At 46.0% G+C, this 26,254-nt stretch overlaps 2 protein-coding genes across 2 annotated transcripts in view; one reads left to right on the top strand and one right to left on the bottom strand.

The window, feature by feature from the left end:
• The window catches only part of ccdc191 (coiled-coil domain containing 191), a 30,572-nt gene extending 16,976 nt beyond the window's left edge, over positions 1 to 13,596 (bottom strand). Inside the window, exons 1-9 of the mRNA XM_014159357.2 lie at positions 13,319 to 13,596; positions 12,193 to 12,231; positions 11,867 to 12,002; positions 11,627 to 11,773; positions 11,261 to 11,442; positions 10,838 to 11,055; positions 10,105 to 10,261; positions 9,575 to 9,765; positions 27 to 276 (exon numbers count right to left, since the gene is read on the bottom strand). Coding sequence (XP_014014832.2) covers positions 27 to 276; positions 9,575 to 9,765; positions 10,105 to 10,261; positions 10,838 to 11,055; positions 11,261 to 11,442; positions 11,627 to 11,773; positions 11,867 to 12,002; positions 12,193 to 12,231; positions 13,319 to 13,393 — 1,395 coding nt within the window. The 5' untranslated portion in view covers positions 13,394 to 13,596. The remainder of the gene's footprint in view (positions 1 to 26; positions 277 to 9,574; positions 9,766 to 10,104; positions 10,262 to 10,837; positions 11,056 to 11,260; positions 11,443 to 11,626; positions 11,774 to 11,866; positions 12,003 to 12,192; positions 12,232 to 13,318) is intronic.
• Positions 13,597 to 15,112: 1,516 nt separating this feature from the next.
• Positions 15,113 to 26,254, top strand: part of qtrt2 (queuine tRNA-ribosyltransferase accessory subunit 2) — a 56,733-nt gene continuing 45,591 nt past the window's right edge. Inside the window, 2 exon segments of the mRNA XM_045701937.1 lie at positions 15,113 to 15,303; positions 15,404 to 15,451. Of these exon segments, the coding sequence (XP_045557893.1) occupies positions 15,113 to 15,303; positions 15,404 to 15,451 (239 nt within the window).

Genomic DNA, 26,254 nt, shown 5'->3' with positions numbered 1-26,254 from the left:
GGGAGGGATCTACAAGTGTCACTCACCAGTTCTGTGGTCTGTGATTGGTCAAAAGTCTCAGGAAGGGCTGTAATTTGCTCAGGAGCAGGTGTCTCAGGAGCCTTGAGTTTCCCAGTTGCCACAGCATTGATCAGTGAGGCCATCTTGTACCGCGTCTCTTCCTGCTGTGCAAACAGCTCCCGGAGTCCTCTCTCCGCCCGACACCACAACCGCCAATCACTCAGGCATCGCCTTAGCATACGCCTCCGGTCACTCTCCATCGCCACCTGGCAGCGTCTACGAGGGATTACTACGATAAGCGCACTATTAGAGACAAACACCTGCTGTGACTGTGATGAGCTTGAGGAACAGATTTGCTAATTGTCTTCACCAGGTGTTTGCAGGCACCTATTTATTTGGCACGTTTTCTGTGGGTTCATGAGTCAGATTTGGTGTTATAAATGTAAACATGTAACATATTTGCATTAGTATACGCATCAAAAGTCCCAATGCAAAGTTACCTCACTTTTCTATTTTTCAAGTTATTACATAATACTGATCAGAGTTCAGAAGAATGCTGAAGTCATGCTGGAAAAAACATTTGCGGGCTGTGACGTAATATGGAGGACCCGGCAAGCCAGCCTATTCCCTATAATGTAAACTCCAACATAAATAACTTCAAATTAAACCATATTACACACAAGTGTGTAACCTGTACAAGTGTGAGGTGTGAAATGGAAATGTGTTTCTTGCATATGCCACTTGTTCTCAACTGGCCTGCCTGGTTAAATAAGGGTAAAATTAAAATGAATAAAAAGTTCTGCCTTGATTCCCTGGCTGTGATCCCACTCTCTGAGACTCCATCGGCCAAGATAAAGCTAAGCGACAAAAACAACAGAGTTACACATCAACAAACGTACAGTCAATAACACAAAAAAAATAGAAAAATCGACAGTTAAAGTCGGAGGTTTACATACACCTTTGCCAAATACATTTAATCTCAGTTTTTCACAATTCCTGACATTTAATCCTAATAACAATTCTCTGTCTTAGGTCAGTTAGGATCACCACTTTATTTTAAGAATGTGAAATGTCACTAATAGTAGAGTGATTTATTTCAGCTTTTATTTCTTTCATCACATTCCCAGTGGGTCAGAAGTTTACATACACTCAATTAGTATTTGGTAGCATTTCCTTTAAATTGTTTAACTTGGGTCAAACGTTTCGGGTTGCCTTCCACAAGCTTCCCACAGTAAGTTGGGTGAATTTTGGCCCATTCTTCCTGACAGAGCTGGTGTAACTGAGTCAGGTTTGTAGGCCTCCTTGCCCGCACACACTTTTTTAGTTCTGCCCACAAATTTTCTATAGGATTGAGGTCAGGGCTTTGTGATGGCCACTCCAGTACCTTGACTTTGTTGTCCTTAAGCCATTTTGCCACAACTTTGGAAGTATGCTTGGGGTCATTGTCCATTTGGAAGACCCATTTGCGACCAAGCTTTAACTTCCTGACTGATGTCTTGAGATGTTGCTTCAATATATCCACATAATTTTCCTACCTCATAATGCCATCTATTTTGTGAAGTGCACCAGTCCATCCTGCAGCAAAGCACCCCCACAACATGATGCTGCCACCCCCATGCTTCCCGGTTGGGATGGTGTTCTTTGGCTTGCAAGCATCCGCCTTTTTCCTCCAAACATAACGATGGTCATTATGGCCAAACAGTTCTATTTTTGTTTCATCAGACCAGAGGACATTTCTCCAAAAAGTACAATCTTTGTCCCCATGTGCAGTTACAAACCGTAGTCTGGCTTTTTTTATGGTGGGTTTGGTGCAGTGGCTTCTTCCTTGCTGAGTGGCCTTTCAGGTTATGTCGATATAGGACTCGTTTTATTGTGGATATAGATACTTTTGTACCTGTTTCCTCCAGCATCTTCACAAGGTCCTTTGCTGTTGTTCGGGGATTGATTTGCACCTTTCGCACCAAAGTACGTTCATCTCTAGGAGACAGAACGCATCTCCATCCTGAGAGGTATGACGGCTGTGTGGTCCCATGGTGTTTATACTTGCGTACTATTGTTTGTACAGATGAACGTGGTACCGTCAGGCGTTTGGAAATTGCTCCCAAGGATGAACCAGACTTGTGGAGGTCTACAATATTTTTTCTGAGGTCTTGGCTGATTTCCCCATGATGTCAAGCAAAGTGGCACTGAGTTTGAAGGTAGGCCTTGAAATACATACACCGGTACACATCCAATTGACTCAAATGATGTCAATTAGCCTATCAGAAGCTTCTAAAGCCATGACATCATTTTCTGGAATTTTCCAAGCTGTTTAAATACACAGTCAACTTAGTGTATGTAAACTTCTGACTCATTGGAATTGTGATACAGTGAATTAAGTGAAATAATCTGTCTGTAAACAATTGTTGGAAAAATGACTTGTGTCATGTACAAAGTAGATGTCCTTACCGACTTGCCAAAACTCTAGTTTGTTAACAAGAAATTTGTGGAGTGGTTGGAAAACGAGTTTTGCTCAAGGTCCTTTGGCAGTTCTATCTTGTTGGAAAATGTTATAGTTAGGGGATGGAAATTTCAGGATTTTTGGTGGCCTTCCTAAGCTAGGATTCAGACACGGCTAGGACATCCGAGTTGGCGGAGTGTGCTAAAACAGTGAATAAAACAAACTTTGGAAGGAGGCTTCTAATGTTAACATGCATGAAAGCAACGCTTTTACGGTTACAGAAGTCAACAAATGAGAGCGCCTGGGTAATGGGAGTGATGCTAGGGGCTGCAGGGCCTGGGTTAACCTCTACATCACCAGAGGAACAGAGGAGGAGTAGGATAAGAGTACAGCTAAAAGGCTAAAAGAACTGGTCGTCTAGTGCGTTCGGGAACAGAGTAAAGGGGGCAGGTTTCTGGGCACGGAAGGATAGATTCAAGGCATAATGTACAGACAATGGTATGGTAGGATGTGAGTACAGTGGAGGTTAGCCTAGGCATTGAGTGACGAGGAGAGAGGTTGTGTCTCTAGAGGCACCATTTAAGCCAGGTGCGGTCACCGCATGTGTGGGGGGTGGAACAACAGGGCTAGCTAAGGCATATTGAGCAGGGCTGGAGGCTCTACAGTGAAATAAGACAAAGAAATACTAACCAAAACAGCAATAGACAAGGCATAATGACATTAGGGAGAGGCATGTGTCGCCAAGTATTCATAGGGTCCAGTGAGTAGGTAGGCGAGCTAAGGCACGGAGATTCAGACAGCTAGCAGGCCGGGGCTAGCAGCAGGCTAGCAGATGGGCCTTGGGGACGTCGCAACGGAGAAGCCTGTTGAAACCTCCTCGGATGGTTAGTCGGCAGACCAGTCATGATGGATCGGCGGGGCTCCGTGTCGGCAGCAAAATATCCGGGCCAATTGGCAAAAGAGGTATTGATTCCTAGGGCTTATCTGATGGATTTATTTGGCTAGCCAGGAGATGGGCCAAGCTCGAGGCTAACTCCAGGCTAATTGGTGCTTACTTCGGGACAGAAACCCCCTCGGACGGTTACGTCGGTAGACCAGTCATGATGGATCGGCAGGGCTCCGTGTCGGCAGCAAAGGGTCCAGGCCAGTTGGCAAAAGAGGTAATTGAAGCCCAGGAATTGCTTGATAGATCTCTTCGGCTAGCCGGGAGATTGGCCTAGATTCAAGGCTAGCTCCAGGCTAACTGGTGCTTGCTTCGGGACAGACGTTAGCCAGGAGTAGCCACTCAGATAGCAGCTATCTAACTGCGATGATCCGGAGTAAAGCTTCAGAGCTTGCGGTAGGAATCCGGAGATATGGTGGAGAAAAGCAGGTTATACCTTGTTGGCTCGGGCAATCCATCCAGCAACCTTTCGATTTACAAGCCCAACGCTCCTAACCGCCAAGCTACCTGCTTACAAGTAAATATTTATTGTTACAAATCAACTTGCAAGGTTGCTAGCCAACTAACCTGCTAACGTTAGCCCTAGTAGCCTGGTAATGTTGCATTGGCATTGTGTGAGTCAGCCAGTTGCTATCAACGCTTAGTTTATAGCTACATTAAACTAAACCAAAGTTTTGGAAATAGATAACGCCATCTTACCAGTTATCAAATAATGTTACTGGTATTTGCAGTTATAACAGCCAGCAAGCCAGCCAGCTAAAGTTAATTATTTTAGCCTGCTAGCTAGCCTAGCTAGCTAACCACCACAGTCGACATAGCTAAGTAGCAAGCCTGCCTGTGTTAGAACAACAAGTCTACCACAGGCAGGAACCCACAGAACAACAACAACAAAAAGACAGCAGATATAAAGTAGAGTGCAGAGACTTACCATTTGATGGCTGAGTTAGCTAACAAAGTAAAAAAAAAAGAGCCAAGGAGAGGCTAATCCAATAGTGATATCGTGAGGTAAATCCACATTGAATTTAGCCAGTTTATCTCCATCACTGCTGATAGTTGCGATGCACCGGTAGGAAATAGAGGTTGCAGGCTTCACATTCACACTCGGCACAGCACCTGGTTTCAGTCAGTCTCATTCCGAATCCTGCCTTCCACTGATTATACTAAGTCCTCCAGGGGGGGAAATAAGCAACGCATACAGTAGACGTGTGCACGGTTCCCATATTCTAATCCGCTCGCTTCAACCGGACAACCCAGTCCCACTACAAAGAAAGCTTCTAATTTGAGTCGTAACCCCATCCTTGTGGGTATTACTACACTCGCTCGCTTGACTACCACTACCAAACGCATAGGAAAAGAGGAGATGCAGTTTTGCTCATGAATTTACATGGTTTCTTCTTCGTGGATGTACATAGTAGCTCACCCGCACCAACACTTGGTTTGGAATGGAATTACATACTAGTATGGCTAGTAGCTAATGTTAGCAAGTTGGAACTAGCTAGGTAGCACCGGTCCTCCATATGACGTTGAGAAATAGCGCATTGTGGGTAGTTCTGAAGATATCCGTAAATACAGTACATTCGGAAAGTATTCAGGCCACTTGACATTTTCCATATTTTGTTACAATACATCCTTATTCTAAAATTGATTAAATTGTTTTTTTCCCCTCATCAATCTGCACACAATACCCCATAATGACAAAGCAAAAACAGGTTTTAGAAATGTTTGCAAATGTACTAAAAATAAACTGAAATATCACATTTACATAAGTATTCAGACCTTTAACTCAGTACTTTTTTGGAGCACCTTTGGCAGCGATTACAGGCTTGAGTGTTCTTGGATATGACACTACAAGCTTGGAACACCTATATTTGGGGAGCTTCTCCCATTCTTCTCTGCAGATCCTCTCAAGCTCAGGTTGGATGTGGAGCGTCGCTGCGCAGCTATTTTCAGGTCTCTCCAGAGATGTTTGATGGGATTCAAGTCGGGCTCTGGCTGGGCCACTCAAGGACATTCAGAGACTTGTTCCGAAGCCATTCCTGCATTGTCTTGGCTGTGTGCTTAGGGGTCGTTGTCCCGTTGGAAGGTGAACCTTCGCCCCAGTCTGAGGTCCTGAGTGCTCTGGAGCAGGTTTTCATCAAGGATCTCTGTTCATCTTTCCCTCGATCCTGACTAGTCTCCCAGTCCCTGACACTGAAAAACAACCCCACAGCATGATGCTGCCACCACCATGCTTCACCGTAGGGATGGTGCCAGGTTTCCTCCAGACGTGATGCTTGGCATTCAGGCCAAATTAATATTTTATTTAACTAGGCAAGTCAGTTAAGAACAAATTCTTATTTACAATGATGGCCTACCCCGGCCAAACCTTAACGACGCTGAGACAATTGTGTGCCGCTGCTATGGGACTCCCAATCACGGCTGGTTGTGATACAGCCTGGAATCGAACCAGGGTCTGTAGTGATGCCTCTAGCACTAAGGTGCCATAGACTGCTGCGCCACTCGGGAGCCCAAATAGTTCAATCTTGTTTTCATCAGACCAGAGAATCTTGTTTCTCATGGTCTGAGAGTATTTAAGTGCCTTTTGGCAAACTAAAAGCGGGCTGTCGTGCATTTTACTGAGGACTGGCTTCCGTCTGGCCACTCAAATAAAATGTATTAGTCACATGCGCTGAATACAACAGGTGTAAACCTTACAGTGAAATGCTTACTTACGAGCCCCTAACCGACAGTGCATTTTCCAAAAATACGGGTAAGAAGAGATAAAAGTAACAAGTAATTAAAGAGCAGCAGTAAAAAAATAACAAAATATACAGGGGGGGTGCCGGTACAGAGTCAACGTGCGGGGTCACCGGTTAATTGAGGTAGTATTGTAGGTAGAGTTAGTTAAAGTGACAATGCATAGATGACAACAGAGAAGAGAGTGGTGTGGAGAGGGGAGGGCAATGTGAATAGTCAGGGTAGCCAATTGACTAGATGTTCAGGATAGAGGTCGACTGATTATGATTTTTCAACGCCGATAATGATTATTGGAGGACCTGAAAAAGCCGATACCAATTAATCGGCCGAATTTTTTTATTTTATTTATTTTTTTGCTAAATTTTTTTTATTTTTATTTTTTACAAATGTATTTATTTATTTGTAATAACGACAATTACAACAACACTGAATGAACACTTATTTTAACTTAATATGATACATCAATAAAATCAATTTAGCCTCAAATAAATAACGAAACATGTTCAATTTGGTTTAAATAATGCAAAAACAAAGTGTTGGAGAAGAAAGTAAAAGTGCAATATGTGCCATGTAAAAAAGAAAACGTGAGAACATATGAAAGCTGGTGGTTCCTTTTAACATGAGTCTTCAATATTCCCAGGTAAGAAGTTTTAGGTTGTAGTTATTATAGGACTATTTCTCTCTATAGTATTTGTATTTCATATACCTTTGACTATTGGATGTTCTTATAGGCACTTTAGTATTGCCAGTGTAACAGTATAGCTTCCATCCCTCTCCTCGCTCCTACCTGGGCTCGAACCAGGAACACATCGACAACAACCCTCGAAGCATCGTTACCCATCGCTCCACAAAAGCCGCGGCCCTTGCAGAGCAAGTGGAACAACTACTTCAAGGTCTCAGAGCGAGTGACGTCACCGATTGAAACGCTATTAGCACACACACCGCTAACTAGCTAGCCATTTCACATCGGTTACACCAGCCTAATCTCAGGAGTTGATAGGCTTGATGTCATAAACAGCTCAATGCTTGAAGCACAGCGAAGAGCTGCTGGCAAACGCACGAAAGTGCTGTTTGAATGAACGCTTACGAGCCTGCTGCTGCCTACTACCGCTCTGTCAGACTGCTCTATCAAATATCAAATCATAGACTTAATTATAACATAATAACACACAGAAATACGAGCCTTAGGTCATTAATATGGTCAAATTCGGAAACTATCATTTCGAAAACAAAACGTTTATTCTTTCAGTGAAATACGGAACCGTTCCGTATTTTATCTAACGGGTTGCATCCCTAAGTCTAAATATTGCTGTTACATTGTACAACTTTCAATGTTATGTCATAATTATGTACAATTCTGTCTAATTAATTACGGTCTTTGTTAGAAATAAATGGTCTTCACACAGTTCGCAATGAGCCAGGCGGCCCAAACTGCTGCATATACCCTGACTCCTTGCACGGAACGCAAGAGAAGTGACACAATATTAACTAAATATGCAGGTTTAAAAATATATACTTGCGTATTGATTTTAAAGAAAGGCATTGATGTTTATGGTTTGGTGAACCCGTTTGGCGAAGTAGGCTGTGATTCAATGATAAATTACCAGAAACCGCATCGATTATATGCAACGCAGGACACGCTAAACTAGTAATATCATCAACCATGTGTAGTTAACTAGTGATTATGTTAAGATTGATTGTTTTTTATAAGATAGGTTTAATGCTAGCTAGCAATTTACCTTGGCTTCTTGCTGCACTCGCGTAACAGGTAGTCAGCCTGTCACGCAGGCTCCTCGTGGAGTGCAATGTAAGGCAGGTGGTTAGAGCGTTGGACTAGTAACCGGAAGGTTGCAAGATCGAATCCCCGAGCTGACAAGGTAAAAATCTGTCGTTCTGCCCCTGAACAAGGCAGTTAACCCACCGTTCCTAGGCCGTCATTGAAAATAAGAATGTGTTCTTAACTGACTTGCCTAGTTAAATAAAGGTTAAAAAAAAATGTTTTCATCTTTAATATTTTTTGTATTTTTTAAATCGGCCACAATCCGTGTCCAAAAATGCCGATTACCGATTGTTATGAAAACTTGAAATTGGCCCTAATTAATCGGCCATTCTGATGAATTGGTTGATCTCTAGGTCAGGAGTCTTATGGCTTGGGGGTAGAAGCTGTGTAGAAGCTTCTTGGAACTAAACTTGGCGCTCCGGTACCGCTTGCCGTGTGGTAGCAGAGAGAACAGTCTATGACTAGGGTGGCTGGAGTCTGACAATTCTTTAGGGCCTTCCTCTGACACCGCCTGGTATAGAGGTCCTGGATGGTGGGAAGCTTGGCCCCAGTGATGTACTGGGCCGTTTGCACTACCCTCTGTTGTGCCTTGCGGTCGGAGGACGAGCAGTTCCCATACCAGGCAGTGATGCAACCAGTCAGGATGCTCTCGATGGTGCAGCTGTAGAACCTTTTGAGGATCTGAGGACCCATGACAAATCTTTTCAGTCTCCTGAGGGGGAATAGGTTTTGTCGTTCCCGCTTCACAACTGTCATGGTGTGCTTGGACCATGTTACCATAAAGGCCTGATTGGTGGAGTGCTGCAGATATGGTTGTCCTTCTGGAAGGTTCTCCCATCTCCACAGAGGAACTCTGGAGCTCTGTCAGAGTCACCATTGGGTTCTTGGTCACCTTCCTGACCAAGGCACTTCTCCCCCGATTGCTCAGTTTGGCCGGGGCGGCCAGGTGGTTCCAAATGTCTTCCATTTAAGAATGATGGAGGCCACTGTTTTCTTGGGGACCTTCAATGCTGCAGACATTTTTTTAGTACCCTTACCCAGATCTGTACCTCAACACAATCCTGTCTTGGAACTCTACGGACAATTCCTTCGACCTCATGGCTTGGTTTTTGCTATGACATGCACTGACAACTATGGGACCTTATATAGACAGGTGTGCCTTTCCAAATCATGTCCAATCAATTGAATTTACCACAGGTGGACTCCAATCAAGTTGTAGAAACATCACAAGGATGATAAATGGAAACAGGATGCACCTGAGCTCAATTTCGAGTCTCATAGCAAAGGGTCTGAATACTTATGTAAATATTGTATTTCTGTTTATTAATTTTTAAAAATTTCTAAAAATGTCTAAAACCTGTTTTCGCTTTGTTATTATGTGTAGATTGAGTAAAAAATGTAAGGGTCTGAATACTTTCCGAATGCACTGTAAGTTAATAAATACGTAAAAACACAACTATGTTTGTAGTTATAGGTAACTAGATGGTTACCTTTAACTAAGTTACTAAGTCTGATCACACTTTGTTGTTACTTTGGTGAGTAAAAACTCATACGCACCAGGCAGGTACTGCGTTTTCACGTTTTGAACTAAAGTGCCCTCCAAGCACACCGGGCGAGCTAAATCAAGTGTAATGATTGTATTATTGGGACCAGGCCGAGTCCATTCTGTGCTTACCTGTTCTGGATTTGTAGCTCCTCCTCTGTTCTCTCCGCCTCCCTCTGCTCTCTCCCTGCCCATACCAGCGCCCGCCAGGCTCGCCATGCCCTCAGCTCCCTCTTCCAATCACAGAGCGCCGCCGCCTTGCCCATCCGCACCCTCCTCTCCAACAGCACACAGTACCAGCCAGAGAAGTGCCTCTGTAGACACTGAAAATATACACACACACGTTTGTTTCACTATCCTTGTGGGGACCAAACAACTGATTCCCATTAAAAATCCTATTTTCCCTAACCTAACCCCTACTGTAACTCTAAACATAACCCTAAACCTAACGCATAAGACTAAAATAGGCTCTTTCCTTGTGGGGACCCGCAGTGGTCCGTATTTTTTATGTTTTACTATCCTTGTGAGGATTTCTAGTCCCCACAAGGATAGTAAAAACCAAAAGACACACACACACACGATGCTGTGAATACAAACACTAAGCATACACACACACACCAACCAATAGAACCACGCCCTTCCCCTCCACACAGTCTACTAACCTGCAGGTTGAGCATCGGAGTCCTGGCCTCTGCCTGCTGTAGTCTGTGTGACTGTGGTCTCTCTCTGTCCTGTTGTTTCTGTGTAGTAGAGAGTGAGGGGCCTGGCTGGAGCGCCAGAGAGCTCTTATTAGCTGCAGTCTTCCTGGCAACCCTCTCCCTGTGGGAGAGATCCAGAACGTCAGATCCACAGGACCCTGACCTAGCACTGAAATAGACTGGCTTATTTTAAAGACACAACATTCTAGCACTGAAATAGACTGGCTTATTTTAAAGACACAACATTCTAGCACTGAAATAGACTGGCTTATTTTAAAGACAACATTCTAGCACTGAAATAGACTGGCTTATTTTAAAGACACAACATTCTGAATAATAATAATAATAATAAGGTGGGTGCTTATATTTGTCCCATTTCAAAAATGGAAATATGTTTTTTGCATATCCCACTCCCCCTGACACACCCTCGGAGAGTGGGCTCACGGCCAGGGATCAGCCATTATTGACAGCGACCCTGGAGCCATTAGGGTTAAGTGCCTTTCTCAAGGGCACATCAACAGATCTTTCACCTAGTTGACTCAGGGATTAAAACCAGCGACCTTTTCGGTTACTGGCCCAACGCTCTTAACCGCTAGGCTACCTACTGCCCCGAATAAGAGTTTATTGCAGGGGCGTACTACAGGTGATTGTACCAGTGTGTGAAGTTATCCCTTAGTTTCCATGGTTACTCATTTACCTGGTTAGCTGCTCCAGGTTCCTCCTCTCCTCCATCTCGCGGCGCAGTCGCACCATCTCCTGCTGCACCATTTCCTCCTGTCTGCGCGCCTCCTGCCTCCTCCGCCTCTCCCCCTCCTGCTCCCTCCTCTGCGCCTCCTCCCTGGCCTGCCTCCGCGCCTCCCTTTCCCTATGCAGCCTCTCCCGCTCCGCATCCCGCGTTGCACGGTTCTCACGCACCTGGAATGAGAAAAAATAAGGAATTATGTCATAAAAAAGAGCAGGAAGTATGAATGGAAGCCAGCTGTTGTAGCAAACAGTTTCATTCATTTCAATTCACTGGGCGATTTGGCTCCCAATGCAGATACTACAGCCAGTGTAGCTTAAACTTTGTCGGGAATTTTGAGACTGTCCAATCCTGCTTTATGTCAATCTGGTTTTGTACCTGTCGTTGACGCGCCTCCATGGTGAGGCCCATCCCCCTCCTCTTCCTCCTGTCTCGCTCTTCAGAGTCTAGTGCCAGATCCTGCACTATCCCAGAATCCACCACTTCCCACTCCATGAGGTCTTGAAGGAAGTTGTTGACCACTGAGCTCTCCTCCTCCTCAGCCAGGTGGGAATACAGGTCTGAGAGAGAGAGACGGAGGGTATATGACGTATGGTCCCGATGGATCCACTAACTGTAGTATGATGTATTAACTGAACTTTAGAAAACGAGGTATAGCAGCAGGTGTGAGTTCCACTGTTTGCTAGAGAATGTCAGATGGAAGGCAAGAGTTAAGTGTTGTTCTGTAGGTTAATGTCTCTGTACCATCAAAGTTACTGTAGTCCAGGGAGACAGGCTGGGCAGGTGCCATGTCTGCTGGACTGTTCTTCTCAGGGGAGACAATCACATCTTCCTCCATCTCCAGTTCCAGACGCAACTTGCTGTTCATCCAATCACTAAGAAGAGCCTGAGCTACAGGAAAAATGTCCATAACACCATTTGTAAAGGCCTGTGATACTTGTGTGTGTGTGTGTGTGTGTGTGTGTGTGTGTGTGAATAGCCTACCTTCCCCGTATGATTCGTCATGATCCAGCAGCTGCTCTGTATTTTTTAGTGCCATTGTCTGGCTGCTTATCCCTGAATGGGGCTTCTTCAGGGAAAACACCTCAGTCAATGCAAAGCCTGAGGCCATTTCCACTGTCTGGGGACACAAAAGTACACGTCATGAATACATATGGCCTTATAGACAGACATAGCACAATAATATCCACTGCACGCACGCACACACACGCAAGCAGACACACACACACAAACACACACATACATACACATACAGTCCATCTCCAGTTTCAGGAGGTACAGTGAGACAAAGTGAAAGAAAGGGCTCTCACCTTCAGCCATGGATCAATATCCCCATTACTGTGCCTCACCTGTTATTGTAGAAAATTTGTGATGATTAGGATTATTAAGATTGTATTTATCAGGCAGAGAGTTCAGAGGAGGAGCAAAGAGGGCCTATCAAAAAAAAAAGTGTGGTGCTTTGTCACTTCATCTTTAGTCATTACTATGCCCAGGCAGGTTCGCAGACTGCGAGCGTGGTAAACAGGTGTCTGCAAAACCAAGAGTCCAGCCAATGCCTAATGTCTGAGGATTATTTTTAAGTAGAGCTCAGACAGTGCCTAATGTCAGCAGATTATTTCAGATGAATTTCCTATAGCAGTTGAAAAAAGTACTTATCTGACTAAGAGTGCTTCAAGTATCCCTGTGTCACCCTGATCACTACTAGTGGGTCTCAGAAAGGCCATTTAAACTTTAAGGGTTCTTCAGCCTTCTCCGGACACTGAGACATATAAATCCATATGTTCTGAAGCACCACTTTATTTCTAAAGATAGCTTTGAGGTCACTTTTATTATGTACATCCTACGTCGTTTTTTCCCAGTAAGGAAGTGTCTGAGCGATGGAGACAGAAAATATATAGAAAAGTTGTTTGCAGTCATAGACCGATGGGGGAACTATATTTTTAATAACCTTTTATTTAACTAGTCAAGTCAAATCCGTATTTACAATGACGGCCTACTGGGGAACACTGCCTGGGGCAGATCGACAGATTTGTACCTTGACGGCCTACCGGGGAACACTGCCTAGTGTTCAGGGGAACTAAGTGCCTTCCCTGTGGCTCAGTTGGCAGAGCATGGTGTTTACAACGCCAGCATGGTGTGTGCAACGCCAGGGTTGTGGGTTTGATTCCCACGGGGGGCCAGTACAAAAAATAAATGCATGAAATGAAATGGATGCATCCACTACTGTAAGTCGTTCTGGATAACAGCGTCTGCTAAATGACTAAAATGTAAAAAAAAAAAAAATTGTTCAGGGGAACTAGGCAAAGCTCTTACCTTTAGGCAATCTGCTGCCCTGTAATCAATGAATGATTTGTGCACCACTTTCTAGGTGACAGTCATCAACATTTTACTTTACCTCACACCTGTCAAAAGTACGCACAATCATTAACACCTTACCTTATTTGCAGTGGGGTTTTTAGTCTTCGTGAATCTTTTCCAGCAAAACATTTCAGGGTTATGCGAGTATGTCATTTTTTAAGCCAATAAATAGCTTGTACCTTTTACCTGGCTAATACAGAAAACCTAATGTATATACCTATATCAAAGTCATATTAACCACAACTTATAACACTAAACTTACAGAAAGAAATCGTAGAAGTCAATTTTTTTAAGCTAATACAAAAGTAATGTATTGCTAGCTGTACAGTTGCTGGTACTGCTACTGCTCAATGCGCTGAAATAGAACGAGGTGCGTGGGTAATGTAGTCAATTAGCCAGGTTCATCAAACGCACTGGCTGCTTGACAGTGGCATTAGTAAACTACAAGTTCCATTTCAACTTTGTGTCAACTGAAGCGTCTGGTAACTATAGTAACTTTGGACCCTTCCCCAAATGTTAAACATTTGAGTGTTGTAAAAAGACGCCAAAGTCAACGTTGAATGTGCGAAGTCCGCACAACAATATCATAGTCCCACAGAAAGGCTTTGCAGATCTTATAAAGTATGCACACACTCTCAGTAATGTTTATTCAACAGCAAATTTGATATTCTAATGATATCTTTGCAAACGCCCGAAATGATAACCTTATATAGAAGTGACCGAGGCGCGTGTTGCTCAATAATCCGCGACGTGCTTTGGTTTCTGTACTTAAGTAAAAAATACTTTAAAGTCGTTTTTTGGGGTATCTGTACTTTACTTTACCATTTATATTTTTGGCAACTTTTACTTCACCACATTCCTAAAGTAAATAATGTACTTTTTACTCCATACATTTTCCCTGACACCCAAAAGAACTCATTACATTTTGACAGGAAAATAGTCAAATTCACACACTTGTCAAGAGAACATCCCTGGTCATCCCTACTGCCTCTGATCTGGCGGACTCACTAAACACAAATGCTTAATTTGTAAATTATGTCTGAGTGTTGTAGTGTGCCACTGGCTATCTGTCAATAAAAATAAACAAATACAATTGTGCTGTCTGGTTTGTTTAATATAAGGAAGTTGAAATGATTTATACTTTTAATTTTGATACTTAAGTACATTTGAGCAATTCCATGTACTTTTGATACTTAAGTATATTTAAAACCAAATACTTTTAGACTTTTACTCAAGTAGTATTTTACTGGGTCACTTTCACTTGAGTCATTTTCTATTAAGGTATATTTACTCTTACTCAAGTATGACAATCGAGTACTTTTTCCACCACTGGTTTCTGGTAAGCAAAAATATGCTGAATGTCCTTAATTTATGTTTTAAAAATATCAAAATGTTATTTTCTGTTGCGCTTTGTCGAGGAATGCTTAAATCAGACAAATAGAAACCTTTGTTAGTCTGCCGGATTCTATAAAACTGCCAATGAATTGAACTAGTGCTAGCAATTGATAACATCCTCAAGCTAGCCAGTAGTTTGGCCATATAACATACGGATAAACATGAACGGAACACCTATTTGTTAACTGGTATATATCCGTTTCTAGCATATGCTATTACATGGTCTTCTGTAACATTTTTGCTTGCACCACAAATATTCTATCCTAAAATTCTTTACACTGACCATGTTTGACAGCATCAAATCCGTGATGCATTGTGGGTCTGACTGATGTACTAGTTAGTTGTTTATGATGCAATGTGATTTGTAGATCAGTCAGCCACCAGTCACGTGCAATGTCAGCTGCAATGTTGAACAAGCCCATTCTCTTTCATCCTCTTTCATCATCACCCTGTTTCCCTTGTCTTTCAGGCAGCAAGATGAAGTTGGAGCTGTCCCTGGTGGTGCATGGCTGTTGGGTGGGTGTGCTAACGGGACTCGGCAGGACAGCACTCCCTGGAGGTGTTTGCTGTATGTACACCCGCTGCTGCACCATGCCACAGCTCACCCATGACACTCTGCACACACTTAACAACCTGCCCTCCGTCATACAGCTCACCTTGGACACACTGTGCAAACCTATTACATTATCACACACCACACTCTCTCTCTTCCTCAATCCTTTAGCAAGAGAGTATTTAATAGACTTGCTTTTTGTGTCCTGCTTTTAGGACAGAACACCAGGAAGCATTGGAGGAGTTCACTGAATATTCCTATTGATAATATGCCGCTACACATACTGACCTATACATTTCTGACTGCACCATTGTATTAGGAAAGTCAAACACCAAAATTATTTTTATTTTTCAAGTCCATTTCTGCTTGATACCTGGTATGTCAAATTGCAGTGTGTTTTTTTGTAAATAAACTATGCAATTTATCTTATCTCCTTGGTGCTTGAGCTTTATTTTCTGAAAATATTTTGGATGTTCAACACTTATAGACCCAGATAATAAACTCAGCAAAAAAAGAAACGTCCTCTCACTGTCAAGCTTAACATGTGTACATATTTGTATGAACATAACAAGATTCAACAACTGAGACATAAACTGAACAAGTTCCACAGGCATGTGACTAACAAAAATTGAATAATGTGCCCCTGAACAAAGGGGGGGGTGTCAAATTCAAAAGTAACAGTCAGTATCTGGTCACCAGCTGCATTAAGTACTGCAATGCATCTCCTCCTCATGGACTACACCAGATTTGCCAGTTCTTGCTGTGAGATGTTACCCCACTCTTCCACCAAGGCACCTGCAAGTTCCCGGTAATCTCTGGGGGAAATGGCCCTAGCACTCAGCAGGTCCCAGACGTGCTCAATGGGATTGAGATCCGGGCTCTTCGCTGGCCATGGCAGAACACTGACATTCCTGTCTTGCAGGAAATCACACACAGAACGAGCAGTATGGCTGGTGGCATTGTCATGCTGGAGAGTCATGTCAGGATGAGCCTGCAGGAAGGGTACCATATGAGGGAGAAGGATGTCTTCCCTGTAACGCACAGCGTTGAGATTGCCTGCGATGACAACAAGTTCAGTCCGATGATGCTGTGACACACCACCCCACCTCCAAATCGATCCCGCTCCAGAGTACAGGCCTCGGTGTAAGGCTCATTCCTTTGACGATAAACACGAATCCGACCATCACCCCTGGTGAGACAAAACCGCGACTCGTCAGTGAAGAGCAATTTTTGCCAGTCCTGTCTGGTCCAGCGACGGTGGGTTTGTGCCCGACATTGTTGCCGGTGATGTCTGGTGAGGACCTGCCTTACAACAGGCCTACAAGCCCTCAGTTCAGCCTCTCTCAGCCTATTGCGGACAGTCCTGTGCAGGTGTTGTTACACGTGGTCTGCCACTGCGAGGACGATCAGCTGTCCGTCCTGTCTCTCTGTAGCACTGTCTTAGGCGTCTCACAGTACGGACATTGCAATTTATTGCCCTAGCCACATCTGCAGTCCTCATTCCTCCATGCAGTAATCCTAAGGCACGTTCACGCAGATGAGCAGGGACCCTGGGCATCTTTCTTTTGGTGTTTTTCAGAGTCAGTAGAAAGCCCTCTTTAGTGTCCTAAGTTTTCATAACTGTGACCTTAATTGCCAACCGTCTGTAAGCTGTTAGTGTCTTAACGACCGTTCCACAGACACATGTGTTTAAACCCTTTACAATGAAGATCTGTGAAGGTATTTGCATTTTTATGAATTATCTTTGAAAGACAGGGTCCTGAAAAAGGGACGTTTCTTTTTTTGCTGAGTTTATATTAATGAAAACAGTGACCCAAGTCTCTCCAGTATGTGAGTACTGTGTGAGTGAGTGAGTGAGTGAGTGAGTCTATTCATATTATGCTAAAGAATTCTAGTGAAGTAGCCCTTTGGACCATTGAAGAACTCTGGGTTAAGTGAATTATCACTTCTACCTCTTATCAGCAATCATAGGATTCATTCATGCTCCTTAGATGCCAGGTTAGGGTTACACACTAATTTTCTGTCACGGTCTATGGACCCCCTGAAGTAGCCTTGGCCCCCCATGTATAAAACTCTAGTTCCGTCACTGGTATAAAGGTCTCAGCGGGACTGATTTGGTCATCGTGCTCCCGCCCGCACACGTAGCTTTTCATACCGCACCCACCCGCTCCCACTGGTTTTCATAGCTGATTTTGAAAAGGCTTTTGATAAAGTACGACTGGAATTTATATATAAATGCCTAGAATATTTGAATTTTGGAGAATCTCTTATAAAATGGGTTAGTTATGTATAGTAACCCTAGGTGTAAAATAGTAAATAACGGCTACATCTCAGATGTTTTAAACTGGAAAACAAGGTTGTCCACTATCAGCATATCTATTTATTATTGCCATCGAAATGTTAACTGTTAAAATTAGATCCAACAAAAATATTAAGGGATTAGAAATCCATGGTTTAAAAACAAAGGTGTCACTGATGATTCATGTTTTCTTTTAAAACCACAATTAGAATCCCTCCACAGCCTCATAGAGTATCTAGATACTTTTGCTAACCTCTCTGGATGAAAACCAAATTATAATAAGTGTACTGTATTACATATTGGATCACAAAAAAAATTATACTTTTATGTTAACGTGTAGTTTACCAATAAAATGGTCTGACGGGGATGTGGACATACTCGGTATACAAATCCCGAAAGAAAGAAATGATCTCACTCCAATACATTTTTATAGAAAGTTAGCAAAAATAGATAAGATCTTGCTACCATGGAAAGGAAAATACCTGTTTATTTGTGGAAAAATCACCCTGATTAACTCTTTAGTCATATCACAGTTTACCTATTTGCTTATGGGTTTGCCTACACCTAGTGACCTGCTTTTTAAATTAAATTAGAGACAAAATTAAAAAGTGCCTATTTATATAACGAATATGAATTCGGAGGGCAGAAATTATTAATTATTAAAGCATTAGATCTCTCACTAAAGGCATCAGTAATACAAACGTTATACTTAAACCCCAAATAGTTCTCTGGTAAATTAATGTCTCACCCCATGTTCAAGAATGGTCTTTCTCCCTTTATTCAGAATACAACTGCTCACTTTTGGTTATTTGAAAACGAAATAATCTCCAAAATATCGTTATTTTTTAAACAAGCCTTAGAACGTTGGTTGCAATTTCAGTTTAATCCACCTGAAAAGACAGAACAAATAATACAACAAATGTTGTGGTTAAACTCAAATATACTTATTGATATAAAACATTTAATTAAATTATATCATAAGTAGGACTGGTGGAGTTATGTCACACATGCAGCTAACACAGACATTGAAATGTCTGCTCTACCCAAAATTACAACCAACTAATTGCAGCGTATCCACAAAAATGGAAGAGGCAAGTGGAATGGGGAAAAAGTAAGGAACTTGTCTGTCGGCCCTGCATTAAAGACCAAAACTGGTTAAAGAAAATAGTGATGAATAAAAATATATACCAATTTCATTGAAGGACCAAAAAAATTGACAGCTGTGCCATATAAATTGCAAAATAGTTGGGAAGAGATTTTCGATGTACCGATTCCATGGCACATGGTTTATGAATTTACACGCAAAACAACACCGGATTCAAAACTTCGAATTTTTCAGTTTAAATTATTATACAAAATTCTTGCAACCAATAGAATGTTATATACAGTTGAAGTCAGACGTTTACATACACTTAGGTTGGAGTCTTAAAACTCATTTTTCAAACACTCCACAAATTTCTTGTTAACAAACTATAGTTTTGGCAAGTCGGTTAGGACATCTGCTTTGTGCATGACACAAGTCATTTTTCCAACAATTGTTTACAGACAGATTATTTCACTTATAATTCACTGTATCACAACTCCAGTGAGTCAGAAGTTTACATGCACTAAGTTGACTGTGCCTTTAAAAAGCTTGGAAAATTCCAGAAAATGATGTCATGGCTTTAGAAGCTTCTGATAGGCTAATTGACATCATTTGAGTCAATTGGAGGTGTACCTGTAGATGTATTACAAGCCTACCTCTTTGCTTGGCATCATGGGAAAATCAAAATAAATCAATTGTGAAAAACAAATTCAAATGTATTTGGCTAAGGTGTACGTAAACTTCTGACTTCAACTGTATGTGTGCATGGGTGTGTATATATATTTACCCCCCAAAATATATGGGGGATTGGAAATGATGCAGACAATTACATTGTAACGGTTGTCTTCTGTAGAAATGGACCAAGGCGCAGCAGGTACGTGAATACTCATCTTTAATTAAAATAAAGGAGTAAAGCATCCACTTAACAATTCAAACAAAGTAACAAGAGCTACAGTTCTGCAGGCTAGAAACGCAGTGCAAAAAACAACCACCCACAACCCCAAAGAAAAACACACACACACCTATATAGGACTTCCAATCAAAGGCAACTATACACACCTGCCTTCAATTGGAAGTCCCAATCATCCACCCAACAATTAACCAATACAAACATGCCACGTCCTGACCCCAAAACTAAAACACTAGCTCCATCTCCCCTCGGGCTGGGCCGGAGAGCAGGAGGGCCCCTCGGGCTGGGCCGGAGGACAGGAGGGCCCCTCGGGCTGGGCCGGAGGACAGGAGGGCCCCTCGGGCTGGGCCGGAGGACAGGAGGGCCACTCTGGCCGATCCTGACAGGCCGGGCACCCTGGCAGATCAGGGCAGTCCGGCCACTCTGGCAGAACAGGGCAGTCCGGCCACTCTGGCAGAACAGGGCAGTCCGGCCACTCTGGCAGAACAGGGCAGTCCGGCCACCCTGGCAGAACAGGGCAGTCCGGCCACCCTGGCAGTTCAGGGCAGTCCGGCCACCCTGGCAGTTCAGGGCAGTCCGGCCACCCTGGCAGTTCAGGGCAGTCCGGCCACCCTGGCAGTTCAGGGCAGTCCGGCCACCCTGGCAGTTCAGGGCAGTCCGGCCACCCTGGCAGTTCAGGGCAGTCCGGCCACTCTGGCAGTTCAGGGCAGTCTGGCCACTCTGGCAGTTCAGGGCAGTCTGGCCACTCTGGCAGTTCAGGGCAGTCTGGCCACTCTGGCAGTTCAGGGCAGTCTGGCCACTCTGGCAGTTCAGGGCAGTCTGGCCACTCTGGCAGTTCAGGGCAGTCTGGCCACTCCGGCAGTTCAGGGCAGTCTGGCCACTCCGGCAGTTCAGGGCAGTCTGGCCACTCTGGCAGTTCAGGGCAGTCTGGCCACTCTGGCAGTTCAGGGCAGTCTGACCTCTCTGGCGACTGTTGACTGGCGGGCAGCTCTGACGACTGTTGACTGGCGGGCAGCTCTGACGACTGTTGACTGGCGGGCAGCTCTGACGACTGTTGACTGGCGGGCAGCTCTGACGACTGTTGACTGGCGGGCAGCTCTGACGACTGTTGACTGGCGGGCAGCTCTGACGACTGTTGACTGGCGGGCAGCTCTGGTGATGGTTGACTGGCGGGCAGCACTGACGACTGTTGACTGGCGGGCAGCTCTGGTGACTGTTGACTGGCGAGGCTGGGTTGACACACTAGACTCCTGATGCATGGGGCTGGTATAGGACGTGCCAGCCTGGAGACACGCACCTCCATGCTAGTGCGTCTGGCGGGAAACACCGGACCGAAAGGGCGCACTGGCGGTCTTGAGTGCAGGGTTGGCATCACCCCTTCCGGCTCGATGCTCCCCTTGCCCTGGCACCTGCGGGGCGCTGGTACTGGGCGAACTGGGCTGTGCGTCCGTATAGGCGAGATGGTGCGCACCTCAGCGTAACATGGCGCCCTCCACCTCGTACGCACCTCCCTGTAGTCACGGGTAGCTGGCTTACGGCTCTTCCCTGGCCTGGCCAAACTACCCGTGTGCCCCCCCCAAAAAAAATCTTGGGGCTGCCTCTCGGGTTTCCTAGCCAACCGTGTTCCAGCGTAACGTTCCCGATGGTTCCTCTGTCCAGCTGCCTCCACTCTCCTGAGTGCCTCCACCTGTTCCCATGGGAGGCGATCCCTTCCGGCCAGGATCACTTCCCAGGTGTAGGCTCCCTTGCCGTCCAGGACGTCCTCCCATGTCCATTGTTCCCTTTTTCTCTCCTGTGGCTTCCTCCTCTTCTGCTGCTTGGTCCTTTGGTGGGTGGTTCTGTAACGGTTGTCTTCTGTAGAAATGGACCAAGGCGCAGCAGGTACGTGAATACTCATCTTTAATAAAAATAAAGGAGTAAAGCATCCACTTAACAATTCAAACAAAGTAACAACAGCTACAGTTCTGCAGGCTAGAAACGCAGTGCAAAAAACAACCACCCACAACCCCAAAGAAAAACACACACACCTATATAGGACTTCCAATCAAAGGCAACTATACACACCTGCCTTCAATTGGAAGTCCCAATCATCCACCCAACAATTAACCAATACAAACATGCCACGTCCTGACCCCAAAACTAAAACACTAGCTCCATCTGCTGGTCAGGACGTGACAGTACCCCCCCCTCAAGGTGCAGACCCCGGAATGCACCTACCAACAAAAAAAAAACAACACAAAACCCATAAACAATAACCCTAAAACAATAAGGGAGGGAAGGGAGGGTGGCTGCCGTCACCGACGGCACTGTGCTACACCCTCCCTCCCCAACCCACCTATCCTGGAGGTGGCTCAGGTGCAGGGCGTGGACCTTGCTCCACCGTCGGCGTAGCCCACTTTGGTGGCGCTGCTAACTGCGCCGGGCAGATGGGCCACTTGGGCTGACCCTGGCAGATGGACCACTCGGGCTGGGCCGGAGGACAGGAGGGCCACTCGGGCTGGGCCGGAGGGCAGGAGGGCCACTCGGGCTGGGCCGGAGGGCAGGAGGGCCCCTCGGGCTGGGCCGGAGAGCAGGAGGGCCCCTCGGGCTGGGCCGGAGAGCAGGAGGGCCCCTCGGGCTGGGCCGGAGGACAGGAGGGCCCCTCGGGCTGGGCCGGAGGACAGGAGGGCCCCTCGGGCTGGGCCGGAGGACAGGAGGGCCACTCTGGCCGATCCTGACAGGCCGGGCACCCTGGCAGATCAGGGCAGGCGGGCACCTCTGGCAGAACAGGGCAGTCCGGCCACTCTGGCAGAACAGGGCAGTCCGGCCACTCTGGCAGAACAGGGCAGTCCGGCCACTCTGGCAGAACAGGGCAGTCCGGCCACTCTGGCAGAACAGGGCAGTCCGGCCACTCTGGCAGAACAGGGCAGTCCGGCCACTCTGGCAGAACAGGGCAGTCCGGCCACTCTGGCAGAACAGGGCAGTCCGGCCACCCTGGCAGAACAGGGCAGTCCGGCCACCCTGGCAGTTCAGGGCAGTCCGGCCACCCTGGCAGTTCAGGGCAGTCCGGCCACCCTGGCAGTTCAGGGCAGTCCGGCCACCCTGGCAGTTCAGGGCAGTCCGGCCACCCTGGCAGTTCAGGGCAGTCCGGCCACCCTGGCAGTTCAGGGCAGTCCGGCCACTCTGGCAGTTCAGGGCAGTCCGGCCACTCTGGCAGTTCAGGGCAGTCCGGCCACTCTGGCAGTTCAGGGCAGTCTGGCCACTCTGGCAGTTCAGGGCAGTCTGGCCACTCTGGCAGTTCAGGGCAGTCTGGCCACTCCGGCAGTTCAGGGCAGTCTGGCCACTCCGGCAGTTCAGGGCAGTCTGGCCACTCTGGCAGTTCAGGGCAGTCTGGCCACTCTGGCAGTTCAGGGCAGTCTGGCCACTCTGGCAGTTCAGGGCAGTCTGGCCACTCTGGCAGTTCAGGGCAGTCTGGCCACTCCGGCAGTTCAGGGCAGTCTGGCCACTCTGGCAGTTCAGGGCAGTCTGGCCACTCTGGCAGTTCAGGGCAGTCTGGCCACTCTGGCAGTTCAGGGCAGTCTGGCCACTCTGGCAGTTCAGGGCAGTCTGGCCACTCTGGCAGTTCAGGGCAGTCTGGCCACTCCGGCAGTTCAGGGCAGTCTGGCCACTCCGGCAGTTCAGGGCAGTCTGGCCACTCTGGCAGTTCAGGGCAGTCTGGCCACTCTGGCAGTTCAGGGCAGTCTGACCTCTCTGGCGACTGTTGACTGGCGGGCAGCTCTGACGACTGTTGACTGGCGGGCAGCTCTGACGACTGTTGACTGGCGGGCAGCTCTGACGACTGTTGACTGGCGGGCAGCTCTGACGACTGTTGACTGGCGGGCAGCTCTGACGACTGTTGACTGGCGGGCAGCTCTGACGACTGTTGACTGGCGGGCAGCTCTGACGACTGTTGACTGGCGGGCAGCTCTGGTGATGGTTGACTGGCGGGCAGCACTGACGACTGTTGACTGGCGGGCAGCTCTGGTGACTGTTGACTGGCGAGGCTGGGTTGACACACTAGACTCCTGATGCATGGGGCTGGTATAGGACGTGCCAGCCTGGAGACACGCACCTCCATGCTAGTGCGTCTGGCGGGAAACACCGGACCGAAAGGGCGCACTGGCGGTCTTGAGTGCAGGGTTGGCATCACCCCTTCCGGCTCGATGCTCCCCTTGCCCTGGCACCTGCGGGGCGCTGGTACTGGGCGAACTGGGCTGTGCGTCCATATAGGCGAGATGGTGCGCACCTCAGCGTAACATGGCGCCCTCCACCTCGTACGCACCTCCCTGTAGTCACGGGTAGCTGGCTTACGGCTCTTCCCTGGCCTGGCCAAACTACCCGTGTGCCCCCCCCAAAAAAATCTTGGGGCTGCCTCTCGGGTTTCCTAGCCAACCGTGTTCCAGCGTAACGTTCCCGATGGTTCCTCTGTCCAGCTGCCTCCACTCTCCTGAGTGCCTCCACCTGTTCCCATGGGAGGCGATCCCTTCCGGCCAGGATCACTTCCCAGGTGTAGGCTCCCTTGCCGTCCAGGACGTCCTCCCATGTCCATTGTTCCCTTTTTCTCTCCTGTGGCTTCCTCCTCTTCTGCTGCTTGGTCCTTTGGTGGGTGGTTCTGTAACGGTTGTCTTCTGTAGAAATGGACCAAGGCGCAGCAGGTACGTGAATACTCATCTTTAATAAAAATAAAGGAGTAAAGCATCCACTTAACAATTCAAACAAAGTAACAACAGCTACAGTTCTGCAGGCTAGAAACGCAGTGCAAAAAACAACCACCCACAACCCCAAAGAAAAACACACACACCTATATAGGACTTCCAATCAAAGGCAACTATACACACCTGCCTTCAATTGGAAGTCCCAATCATCCACCCAACAATTAACCAATACAAACATGCCACGTCCTGACCCCAAAACTAAAACACTAGCTCCATCTGCTGGTCAGGACGTGACATACATTGATGAAAGCTACAATCTATCCACAATATTAACGCTGATCCACCCCCTGAATAAAAAATAAAATAATATATATATATATATATAATTTTAAAATAAAATATATATATATATAATTTTAAAATAAAATATATATATAATTTTATTTTTTATTCAGGGGGTGGATCAGCGTTAATATTGTATATATATATATTATTTATGTCTGTTTTGCATGTTAATTTGGAATTAAAACGTGCCACAGTTTGCAAACAATGTAAAAATCATTGAGTTAATAAAGCCGCATACAAACATGGTCTCTTTTTTGTTTTCTTGACTAAGGCAGCTCCAAAATGCAGGTATTTCAGCCTAGCTCAGTGCTTTCTGTGGTGGTGGGGCAGCCAGCGGAAAATACGGAGCATAGGGGTTAGTAATGTTCTCTAGTTATGCTGTGATTGGCTCAGTGTTCTGTCACTCATGAGCACATTATGTCACCGCAAAATCAACGGGGAGAGCAAAAAAGTTCAAGCCCCTTGGGTACTGCCATAGAGTTACATTAGAAGCCACTGCTTTTAATCAGGGCAAGGCGACCGGAAACATGACCGAATTCAAACAGTGTAGCTATTTCCTCCGCAAGGTAATCAAACAAGCTAAGCGTCAGTATAGAGACAAAGTAGAGTCACAATTCAACGGCTCAGACACGAGAGGTATGTGGCAGGATCTACAGTCAATCACGGACTATAAAAAGAAAACCAGCCCCGTCGCGGACCCCGATGTCTTGCTCCCAGACAAATTAAACAACTTCTTTGCTCGCTTTGAGGACAATATAATGCCACCAACACGGCCCGCTACCAAAACCTGTGGGCTCTCCTTCACCGCAGCCAACTTGAGTAAAGCATTTAAACGTGTTAACCCTCGCAAGGCTGCCGGCCCAGATGGCATCCCTAGCCGTGTCCTCAGAACATGCACAGACCTGCTGGCTGGTGTGTTTACGGACATATTCAATCAATCCCTATCCCAGTCTGCTGTTCCCACATGCTTCGAGGGCCACCATTGTTCCCGTTCCCAAGAAAGCTAAGGTAACTGAGCTAAACGACTATCGCCTGTAGCACTCACTTCCGTCATCATGAAGTGCTTTGAGAGACTAGTCAAGGATCCTATCACCTCCACCCTACCTGACACCCTAGACCCACTCCAATTTGCTTACCGACCCAATAGGTCCACTGACGACGCAATCGCAATCACACTGCCCTAGGAATACCTATGTAAGAATGCTGTTCATCGACTACAGCTCAGCATTTAACACCATAGTACCCTCCATACTCGTCATTAAGCACGAGACCCTGGGCTCGACCCCGCCCTGTGTAGCTGGGTCCTGGACTTTCTGACGGGCTGCGCCCAGGTGGTGAGGGTAGGAAACAACATCTGTCACTCCAGCATGACTTCTGCCACGTTCAAAACAACTGGAAACTCAGAAGTGGGAAATCTCAGACATCAGTGAGTTAAAAAAAAGCTTAGACTGGGAAAATATGTTTTGAATGGTCATCCAACTCAGAAGTCGGGAACTCTGGCCTCTTTCTAGAGCTCCGACATGAAGATCACTGACGTCATGATTTGACCTTGTTTTTTCCAGTTCCCAGTTGTCCTGAAAGCACCATAAATTCACAGAATGTCAGATTTTGATGTCAAAGTTTGTTGACAACATTTTCCCATGAAGGACCGCCATGCCACCTTCCTGTTCAAGTGAGCACAGCAAGGTGTATTGTATGTTGCTGCATAAATGATGTAATATGCCAGGGAGATATGTATTCTGTAGATAAGAAATG

This window comes from Salmo salar, chromosome ssa19, assembly GCF_905237065.1.
Source record: "Salmo salar chromosome ssa19, Ssal_v3.1, whole genome shotgun sequence".
Lineage (NCBI taxonomy): Eukaryota > Metazoa > Chordata > Actinopteri > Salmoniformes > Salmonidae > Salmo > Salmo salar.
The sequence above is the reverse complement of the archived record's forward strand: the minus strand, read 5'-3'. Positions and strand labels throughout refer to the sequence as shown.